The sequence below is a fragment of the Carex rostrata genome, chromosome 33 (genome assembly GCF_964058835.1).
Source record: "Carex rostrata chromosome 33, lpCarRost1.2, whole genome shotgun sequence".
Taxonomy (NCBI): Eukaryota; Viridiplantae; Streptophyta; class Magnoliopsida; order Poales; family Cyperaceae; genus Carex; species Carex rostrata.
In genome coordinates this window covers 2980951-2992752 of record NC_135950.1, presented here as the reverse complement: position 1 = coordinate 2992752, position 11802 = coordinate 2980951, and the positions used below count along the sequence as shown (strand labels likewise).

The 11802-nt window shown below is 32.3% G+C and overlaps 1 protein-coding gene across 1 annotated transcript; it reads right to left on the bottom strand.

The window, feature by feature from the left end:
- Nucleotides 1-10656: 10656 nt before the first annotated feature.
- LOC144548522 (protein TIFY 10a-like) lies at nucleotides 10657-11802 on the bottom strand. The gene is made up of 3 exons (XM_078297212.1): nucleotides 11595-11802; nucleotides 10822-11239; nucleotides 10657-10726 (listed from the first exon to the last, which is right to left on the bottom strand). The coding sequence occupies exons 1-3, from the start codon at nucleotides 11692-11694 to the stop codon at nucleotides 10687-10689; spliced, it is 558 nt and encodes a 185-aa protein (XP_078153338.1). The 5' UTR covers nucleotides 11695-11802; the 3' UTR covers nucleotides 10657-10686.

Below are 11802 nucleotides of genomic sequence, written 5' to 3'. Positions count from 1 at the left end.
ATGCCACAAATGCCAAAAAGGACAGTAAATCTGTAAAATTGTTAATAAAACAAAAAAATTTACCGCTCTCCATACATGTGTATATATTGAGGACAGAAGTCTTATTATGAAAAGTATCACAACTGACCTCAAAGTTAATAACAATAAAAAGAATATACAGTAAATGTATATGTTTTCTAATTAAAAGTAATACTATGTTTTAAATGTGGAACAATTTCAGAACCATTTGATCATCGATCAAATACCAAATTAAGTAAACCATTGCCTAAAAGATGAATTACTCAATGAACTAATTAGATGAGCAATGTAATCTTTGTTTTCAGGGGGATTGTAAATCTCTTAGATTTTAGGGGCATGTATTATTTCTAAAACGTCCTTTCGGTACTGTGTTAGGAAACATGGAAATGATTCTCATTTTAATTTACAACTTGTATTACCTTGTAACAATGGGGATATGGAACTTCAAGCAACAGTGCATTGGCGAATTTGGTGAGAGTTTATCCCATTTTTCCAATGCACCGGTAAAAAACAAACCTGCTTTGAACTGTTCCGACAAAGACAGGCAATATCGATCTGATCCGAAATGCTATGTGAATGAACTTCACCTTGGTCAGTTAATTCAATTAAAGATCGCCACTGATAATATAAGATGGATTCGAGACGAGAAACTGAATTGGCAATGGAAATGGAAGAAATCCTCCCCACGCGAATGATGATATTACATGGTCCAGAGAGGGAAACATAATAGTAAATAAGCGTGTAAATTAAATTTAGGATTCCAGAGACTTAAATAGATCTATTTATTTGATATATAGTTCATAAATAAATAAGTAAATCTACATGAGCCACAAAAATTGCAATATGACTTTCTTGAGATGAAATTTGATAGTCAAAGTAACATGCGTTGCTTATTAAGTGCCCATGCTGCTCAAGATGATCCCATACATATGACATATCCAAGATCTTCCATATAAAATTTTATACTTGGAATTCAACAAACAATGATAGTTCTGGTTTTGATGGCTAGTGGTATCACTATATATGGTAGAAATAGAAAGGGGGAACCGAGATGAACAGATTAGGGGTGGTGGCAGATAGAATGTGGGTTTGCGGCTTCAAAAGAACTTAAGCAGCAAACTCTATTAATACAGTGTAATTAGGGTTTCTACATGACTAAAAGCAAACTAACAACCATCATATTCTTTTTTAGGGTGCATTGGAAACTACAACAATGTAGACACTTTTTGCAAGAGAAAAAATACATTTATGACGGTTGTCCGTCGCAAAAAGTACTTTCACAAAAAGAAAAAACTGAATAATGAGAATAGTCCGTCGCAAAAAGTCACTTTTTTATAGAAATTCAGTTTTGTTTCGGACAAGACAACATAGAAATTATTAAACTAAATAGAAAAACTTAACTAAGCCAATAAATAAAGTAATATTTGTATTCTTTTGTATTGTTTGCATTTCATGCTAGCTTGGTAATTATTGTTTGAAATCTGTGTTAGATATCAATAGTGAAATAGCAAGACATCAATTAAATATATATAATTATTTTAGCAAAAGAAGGTCGTCATGAGGTATAATTTTGTAATGCAGTCAATGAAACCAGCAAGAGAATTGCTTATAGTATATTTATGGAATGGTGCAATAAAAATCATTCAGCTTTCCTCTGTAATTGGAAATTAGCCGTAGTCCTACTTAACCATTGATTTAATTTTGACATGCTTATACTAGTTTTTGTACCCATCTTAATAAATAGTAAAAAAATTCCAAAAAATATAAAATTTGGTCTCCAAACACATTTTATTGTAGAGATCACATTTAACGATTTGGATCGACGATTTGGACTTTCAAAATGTAGAAAATGCTTGTTGTAACTCAGAAAATGTTGTAACTTGATCCCTCCTCTCTCTCTCTCTCTATATATATATATGTATGTATGTGTGTGTGTGTGTGTGTGTGTGTCTGTGTGTCTGTGTGTATGTGTGTATGTGTGTATGTCTGTGTGTGTGTGTGTGTGTCTGTCTGTGTGTCTGTCTGTCTGTATGTATGTATATAGTTCATACATTGTCCTCTTGCGAGGTGACGAGCCTGGGTGCCACAAGATGCTTACTCGCGATCCTCTCGCTTCTTCTCATCTTTCCAAACTAGGAAATTGCTGAGCGGGTGTACACTAGAGGGTAGTCGAATAACCGGCTCGCCTAATTGCGAGATCAACGCGCCAGTTCCAATCAATATCACGCATGGCTTGATCGATCTCCAACAGTAGGTTTGAATATATCACTAACACCGAATCCCCAATCAACACACGCAATGGATCTGATCCTCAATCCCTGTGCAAGATCAAGCACTTGATCTTGCGTCTCAATCAATCAAGCAAGAAAGAAGGAAAGAAAGGGAGAGATCAAAGAATCCAAATTAAGATCGACAAATGGAATCAAGAATGAGAAGTACAAACCTCAACGGATCGATCTAGATCTCAACAAGTAGATCAAGATCAAGATCAAGCTTCAATCGGATCACAAATTGATCGGGATCAAGAGAGGAGAGAGGGACTCGGCCGGCCAACACAAGGTGGCAGCTCAGTGGTAGAGGAGCTCGGCTCGGGTAGGAGGCGCACGGCTCAAGGCGACAGCTTGGGTTGGAAGATCGACGGCCAAGAGGTCCGGATCGACTCAAGGCTGATCGGTCTAGCTGGTGGCAGCGCGGGGTGCCTCATGAAAGGTTCGGTTATGGCACGGAATGACATGATTATGGAACGGAACGGAACGGTTACAGCACAGAACGGCATGGCACGTGTGACTATTTCATGCCGTGACTCGTGTGTCCCGTGACTAGCTTTTGAAAATTTGGCATGGCACAGCACGTGAAAGATCCGGTCACAGCACAGTATGTAATCACGTGAGTCATGTGTAATTAGGACCGTTAGGTCTTAAACAAATGATGAATTTTGAATAAAGTAACTTAAATTATGAAAAAAATAGTTAAACGTAAAAAACATATCCAGTTACGTTTGAACATGACACGCGAGTCAGGACGTGACTCCCATTCTGTGGCAATCCCTTATCATTTTAATCACGGCACAACACGTTTTTTTCCCTATAAATTCTAGTGAAAGGAAGATTTAAGGTAACAAGTTGGGTTGAGGCAACAAATTCCTTTTAGTCACGTGTTTGTGTTGGCTTGACGGAGTCTAAGATGAGAGCATCGCTATCAAAAAAACGAATACTTCCGTATTTTTAAAAAAGGTAAAAAACAGAAGGGATTGAACGAAAATTTTCAGATTCAAGAAAATAAAAAAAATAAAATAAAAGTAGAAGACAATAATTTATTGATCGGGAGGGTGACATTGGACGAAGGCTCGTCAAAATCTGAGCCAAAACAATCCGATTAGCACGAATATTCGTTCCGTCGCGGAACGACACGGCACGTGTGACTGTTTCGTGCTGTGACTCACATGTTTTGTGTCGTGACCAGCTTTTAAATATTTGGCACGGCACGGCACGTGAAAGATCCGATCACAGCACGACACGGTATGTAATTACACGATCGAGTTATGTATAATTAGAACCGTTAGGTCTTAATCAAATGATGAATATTCAATAAACTAAAAAATATTATGAAAAAAATAGTTAAACATGAAAAATATAACCAGTTACGTTTGCTCACGGTACATAAATAGTCACGGTACACAAATCACGGCGTGACTCACGTGCTGTAACCATTCCTTAAAATTTTACAATCACAACACGGCACGTTTTTTTTCACTGTATAAATGCTAGTGAAAGGAAGATTCAAAGGAGCAAGTTTGGTTGAGGCAACAAATTCCTTTTAATCACGTGTTTGTGTTGGATTGACGGAGTCTAAGATGAGCGCATCGCTATAAAAAAAACGAATACTTCCGTATTTTTTTGTAAAAAGGTAAAAGACAAAAGAGGGGTTGAACGGAAATTTCCAGATTCAAGAAAAACGTCCGATTAGTACGAAATCAGATGGGACAGTTTATGTCCAGATATGATAAAATTTGTCCAACACCATTTGGACGAAATCTAATTCGTTTGGGACAGGAATTGAGAAGTAAAACACGTCCCCAGAATATATAAAACACGTGCCTGTTTAGAAGCAACTTGGTAATTAATTAGGTTTATCAGGTGGATATCTGTTATCAGATTATTCAACAGGCCGATTATGCTAACAAATGGATGTAAAAAATCATATTGTATATCTTCTTGAATTCTCATATAAATTATAAAAATAAATTTGTTAGTTTTATTGGAAGTTGGATTTGGAAATTTAAAAAAAAAAACGTTGATTTGTTTAGGGCCGCCATTTGTTTGGCAGTCAAGTTGGACATGTGACTTATTACAGTAAATATGAAATTTTCGAGATTCAATGTTCTTTTTTGATTTATTTATTTTTATAGGGGTATATTTAAAAATTTTGGTAAACGTTTTTACTTTTATTACCAACTCCAGTACATCACTTTCAACCATTATTGAATCACTAATTCAATTTTATAATTAAATACCTGAATTGTATTTTTTGTCGTTGTATGGTATTGTTGAAACTTTAAATTTTTGTTTAAATATTTGCTTGGAACTCCATTTGTAATATCTACAAATTTGAGGATTACATTGAAAATATCCAAATTCATCTTGCATATCTTCTTGATTACATTGAACAGTACAGCCTCTATATATCAAGGATTAGATATATAGATAGATTTGTGCTCCTTCCCAGAATAAAACACGTGCCTGTTTAGAAGCAACTTGGTAATTAGCAGACTATGTAGTATTAGAAATAGGAACAAAAGCACAGAAGTTCATGTAAATCGCAAAAAAAAAAAATCCATGTAGCATAGTGGTAGCAATAGTGTGTAGCGGTAACAGCGGTTACCTATTACAGCTATAGCGGTCGCAGCTGAATTAGTGCGCTTTTATCTCATAGCTTAGCGTTTATGGTCTGAAAAAAACTATAGTGTAGATATAGTGTAGCTATAGCTAGCTATTTAGAACACTGCTTTCCACCATTATTGAACCAATTCAATTTTATAATTAAATACCTGAATTGTATTTTTCTTTGTTGTATGATATTATTGAAACTTTAACTTGAAAAACTTTAAATTTTTGTTTAAATATTTGCTTGGAACTCCATTTGTAATATCCACCAGTTTGAGGATTACATTGAAAATATCCTAAATTCATCTTTCTGATTGCTTTTCTGTTAGAATTTGATTAAAAATAATTAGTTCAAAGACACTTGTCTGATACCGTTTAATCCTGGATTATTAATTCATTAATATCTTTTGAACAATAGCATCTTTTATTTACCGCATCTTTCTTATGCGTTCCTTTTTTTTGTGTTCAATTCTTATTTAATCTTGACACTCACCCAAAGAATTAATTGGCATATCAATAAATAGGTATGATTTATTGGCATATCAATAAAAAATAAGACCGACTAATCGCTTCCATAAGTATTTCAACACTATATGCTTACAAATTATTTTTGCATTTTAAAAATCTAAATAGTCGATCCAAACCGTTCAACATGATATCCATATTAAAACGTGTATGGAGACCAAATTTTACATTGTTCTTAATTTTTTTTAAGGTAGGTAGAAAATCATTGTCTTTTATGGTTTATCTTCTGAATCAATGGATTTTCTACCTATTTTAAAAAATAGCAAAAACATTCAAAAAATTGTAAAATTTGGTCTCAACGCACGTTTTAATATGGATATCATATTTAAGTTAACAGTTTGGATCAACTGTTTGGGCTTTGAAAATGCAAAAATGACTTAATAAGCATATGGTGTTGAAATACTTGTAAAAGTGTATTATAATTAGCCAATCTCAAAAAAAAAATTGTATATATAAAGGGTTCAAATATTTCTCCCGCCCCTGAACCTCAAAATTTTCAGAACCAGCTCTGTATAAAACAAATATCATTATCCTTTAAATAGGGACCATGCATCTTGAGTCTTGACTAAATAAAACAATCGATCACATGCACCTATGAACATGTGGGGCTTATGCAATAAAATTAAGTCACATGTCCAAAAAAAAAAAATAGTAATAAGTCAAGCTTTGATATTTTGAAGAACAAATCAGCGATCTACAAGCACGCGAAAAATGTACCAGTTTGGATCAGCCCATTATCCCGAATTTTGTTTAGTTACCATTTCACGGAAGAAAATAATTTTTTAGTTAGTAACATATGACATAGTTAAAATAATAAAGAGACTTGTCAAATACTAACGCAGTAAAACAGATGGTGTAAGTGACATCTGCCATCGGTCGAACAACCGCGCGCACGAGATAGCATTAGACGCTTAACGGCATTAAATATTAAATGCCGTATGTAGGATCACCATCGGTTCATTACTAAAGTAGATCCGATGGTGTTCTACATTAAACGACTTATTTAACGACCAAAAAAATTATTACTCCCATCGGTCTCTAATTTTTCAACATATGGTGTTGGTACTGAACGCCATCGGTTTTCGCCGATGGCATATGTCTGTGCATTTTCTATCGGGGCGATAAGAATCGGTTCAGAACCATATGGCATAACGCGATTGCAACCGATATAAAAGTGTTTTTTTAGTAATGTTAGTATATATTGTTAACCGTATATTTATATAGTACCACAGTAATATTGTATGACTTGAAAATAGTGTCATCTTAAAGGGTTATTCAATTTCCTTTTTAAAATCGTTGTAGTTTGAAAGGAATGAGCAGGTGGAATACAAGTAGAGTGGGAAAAATGGTACGGCAGAGCCGATTCTGTTATGGAAAGACATGGTACGTGTGACTGTTTCGTGCCGTAACATGATACGTGTGACTGTTATGAAAAAAAGAATACTTCCGTATTTTTTGTAAAAAGGTAAAAAACAAAAGAGGGGTTGAACGGAAATTTCCAGATTCAAGAAAAACGTCCGATTAGTACGAATGTTCGTTCGGACGGCTTAGATTCAAATCAGATGGGACAGTTTATGTCCAGATATGATAAAATTTGTCCAACACCATTTGGACGAAATCTAATTCGTTTGGGATAGGAATTGAGAAGTAAAACACGTCCCCAGAATATATAAAACACGTGCCTGTTTAGAAGCAACTTGGTAATTAGGTTTATCAGGTGGATATCTGTTATCAGATTATTCAACAGGCCGATTATGATAACAAATGGATGTAAAAAATCATATTGTATATCTTCTTGAATTCTCATATAAATTATAAAAATAAATTTGTTAGTTTTATTGGAACTTGGATATGGAAATTTAAAAAAAAATTCAGTTGATTTGTTTGGGGCCGCCATTTGTTATTGCAGTCCTAGTAAATATGAAATTCTCGAGATTCAGTGGTCTTTTGATTTATTTATTTTGATAAAGGTACATTTAAAAAGTTCGGTAAATGTTGTTCCTATTATTGCCAACTCTAGTACATCACTTTCAACCAAGGTTTTAAATAGCGATTATAGTGACATAGTGTGGAGATAAAAAAAAAAAAAAACTATCGCGAATAGCGTAGCTATAGCGAAAGCTGTTATACATAACGTTTTTTTTTTCTTTTCAAAATTTATATTCTATATCTTTACTACTTATCAAATGATCAATATTGAAGAATTAGAATAACAAATAATAGAAAACTAATCTAAGTCTATACTTTTTTTTTTCTATCATGCAATAGAAAAAACACTACTTAAATACCTGAATTTAAGTCTATAGTATTTAAAACACTACTTTCCACCATTATTGAATCACCAATTCAATTTTATAATTAAATACCTGAATTGTATTTTTCTTTGTTGTATGGTATTATTGAAACTTTAACTATAATTCTAATCCTAGGATCTACAATTAGTACTAAAATTGTAAAGTTATCGTCAATTATTTATATAGTCGTGTCTATGTTAACATAAATTTTGAATTTGAAATTCGGATCAGGATCCAAGTGAATTCAGATCAATTTGAAAATTGGCAATACTGCTTTAAAATTTAGGTCAATTTATATGGAGTCATTGGTCTAGCCGTCTAGACAATACTGTCCTCAATGAAAGTCTTAAGTCAAGCTATGATCACTGTCCTCTATGAAAGTCTTCTTCTATGAAACAAATATGATTATCCTTTATATAGGGACCATGCATCTTGAGTCTTGACTAAATAAAACAATCGATCACATGAACCTATGAACATGTGGCGCTTATGTAATAAAATTAAGTCACATGTCAAAACAAAAATAATAATAATTGTTATAAAATAAAGATGAACAAGCATAAACAAAATAGAGAAGAAAATATGACAATTTCTTTATTCATATATTTCTCATGCATATACAATACAAGATTACAATGCCTTTATTTATAGGCTACAAATTGTAAATGAAAACAAACAAATAATAAATGGAGAAATGAATTCCAATAGTAGTGAGCATCAATATGCATGGAGTAGTGGGAAAATAAATTGAGAGTTAATATGAGAGTTACAATATGAATGACATCCACACATTTAATATTTATTCATAACAATAATAAGTCAAACTTTGATATTTTCAAGAAAAAATCAGCGATTTACAAGCACGCGAAAAATGTACCAGTTTGAATCAGTCCTTATCCCGCGAATTTTGTTTAGTTACCATTTCACGGAAGAAAAAGAAGGTTTTTTTTTTTTGTTTGTAAAGATTATAGGTTAAGTTATTTAATTATTTAATGTATACAAAGGATTATTTTTTCTGAGTTTCGAACGTGCAATCTTGTTGAAAATAATGAAGATTAGGATCCAATTAACTTCAGACCCGCTAAGAATTTACATCATTGGTTACTTTTAGAAATAAAAGGAGCAATAAATATCTCCACCTTTATTAGAATATTACCGTTGTATAGGCACCCGTTAGACTTAGAAATAGGTAGATGTTACTTTTCTTCTTTTTTAGATATGAATAGACTACACTGTAATAGTTTCAACTAAAAATGAAAATTACAATTTCTTATTCATCTTCACTGTCTCAAACTCATAAAATCAACAGATCTCCCACAAAAAGAGGATTATTTTTGTCACAGGACTAAAAGTTGATACAAATAGGAAAAAAAAAAACATTATTATCAGAAATCAACCGCATGGAAAAAAAGACAGTTTATATGTTGTTCTTCAAAAATAGGAATTTTGATTTTATTGCTCATCTTTCTTTTTTTTTTTTAAAACTTTGTTAGTGACAATTTTTTTATTGCTCATGATCAATCTAAAAAAAAATTGCTCCGATATCATCATTTTTTTTTTTTTTGGAAATTCTTGCTAGATGCTACTAAGTTTGATTATATAATTTTGAATCACTCATTTTTCCCACTCACAAGTATGTACATAACTTTGTAATATTTTAAGAGTAGAAATTAAATCTTAACAAAGTAAGTTGACAATTTCAGTAATATTTTTCAGATCAATACATATAGTTGTTAAACTAAAAAAATAATCATGTTGTTTGAAAATCATTATGTAATTGTGGTGTATCATATTTGTATAATTTTGAGCATCATTTTGATATTCCATTAAAAATAATTTATTATGAACTTATGAAGTATTGCAAACTTATACCAAATTTTAACATTTTTATGTATATTATATTGTTATGTGGTGTGCATAGAATATAGAGATCCATTTGAACACTATTATTGTACATGATATATATATTGATATACATAACATATAGATCATCACATTCTATCTTGATGTCGAATGTTATATAATGTTCATTTTGAAAGTCAATAGCTGCTCCCTTTGTTTTAATAATTTAATTAATTTTCCTAAAGCTGCCTATCTCAGAAAAAAAATTGAAGCTCTATTTTTTGCAAAAGGACATGCGACAACAAGACGCTACTTTTAGATACAGCTTTAATCAGTGCATATCAAAATGTTATTTGATAATCAACTTAATAAAAGATAAAACAATATTTTGTTTGAGGTTTTTTCAATTGGAATAAAAAAATATTTAATCGCCCTTTTTTTCACAACGCGGTTATGACTTACTGTACTGAATTATCCGAAGACAAGACTCAAAAGACCTCTCAAGTCTTTTTCTTCTAATTTATTTTAGTAAACATTTATTTTTCACATTGATTTTTTTTTTTTGTGATAGTGTGTGATAATAAGTTGTATAAATTATGTATTGTAGTTTATTTGTGCTTGAACACACATTCAATATTTTTTATATATGTTTTTTTTTTCTTATTTACATTGAAATTGATTAATTCTTCTGTTATCATATATTTTTCTTACTGATTCCTGTTGTAATTTTTTTAATTAGGATGACATATTTATTTATGAAACTAAGTTGTTATCGTAAATTAAATTTAGTAATTTTATGTTGGAATGTTTAATTTCTTTCAAATAATATGTTATTAGTATTTCAAAAAGTTTAACTCTTGAATTTATTATTTCATTAAATAAATATGTAACTTATACATGTAAAGTGCTTATGCATTAAGAAAAAATAAACATAGTATCATGTTACAATAATGAAACTAAGTTAAATTAAGTTATTTGATACGTTTAATGAGTTTAATAAATTATGATATATATACATAAATTTAATAAAACTGCTAAATTGTCTACATAATTCCGATTAATCAGTCGCATATCGATTAATTGCTTGACTGTATCCCATCCGTCCGACGACCGTATACCGTTATTTACAACAATGCTTGCTGGTATGGAGCCATTGCATTCAGCCTGAAAATAAAACAAACAAATGTTAACCAATTAGTCCCTGGAATACAAAATAAACAATACCACGTATCATATTCTCGATCTAGGTGAATACTCACCTATCCTTTCTCTTCTCCAAGAATTGTTTAAACGCTGCCCTTGGAATTTGAACACGGGCTAATGGAATTTGTGAGAAAGAGGACGTAGGGGGCATGTAAGTGGAGTTGCAGGAGGTGGAGATCTCCATGCTAGCGAAGTTCATCAATTCCTCGGCCTTTTCGACAGGGTAATTATCAAAAACGAACACTTTGCCCCTGTAAAACATTGTTAATTGTGATTTTTCAGCTTCCTTCCCTGGTTTGTTCTCTGAAGGATTGCTCGCCTTGAACCCAACACACTGTGGAAACAATTCTGTTTCATTTTTACTTGAAACAGAAACAAAAGCATTTCCAGTGCCCCCCATTTCTGTTTCTGTTTCCACCTCTGCTCCTGGCAAGAAACGCATTGTAGTCGGCCTTTGGTACACCTCGCTCACTCCTGTTTCAAACAAATGCAAAAGATGGTAGCATCTTTCAATAGAAAAAAAAAATTGGAACAACTTGAAATATTAGATGACAAAACAAAGATGGTTCTAATGCTTACTAACGAGGTGACCACAGACATGCAACAGTAGATTAGAAACTGTTGAGAGATAGTGACTTTTATTGCATTAAAGAATAGATTAAGCGGTGTAATTATTGTATATATTAGTTATAGAACTATGCTTGTTGGACACCTGTAAATAACTTTTTATCAATCAAAACGTAAGATGGCAAGTTGCCACCTTACCGTCAAAAAAAAAAATACTTGAAATATTAGATGAAATTTGTTAACATTTGATATACTTCCTTACCTAGGCTTAGATTCAGAGTATTGCCATTCTCCTTCATGTACTGGCTGAGAAGGCCGCATGCAAGAGCGAAGCTGGTTTTCTCTGCTGGTCTGGTTGCCATTGCTTGCAAGTCGTTTTACTGTAAGTCAGTTTGCTTGTGGTTTTCTCTCTCTTTGTTGTTTGGTATTTTGGTTGGGTTGCAATTGTTCTTGCCTTGGGTTTATAAAGT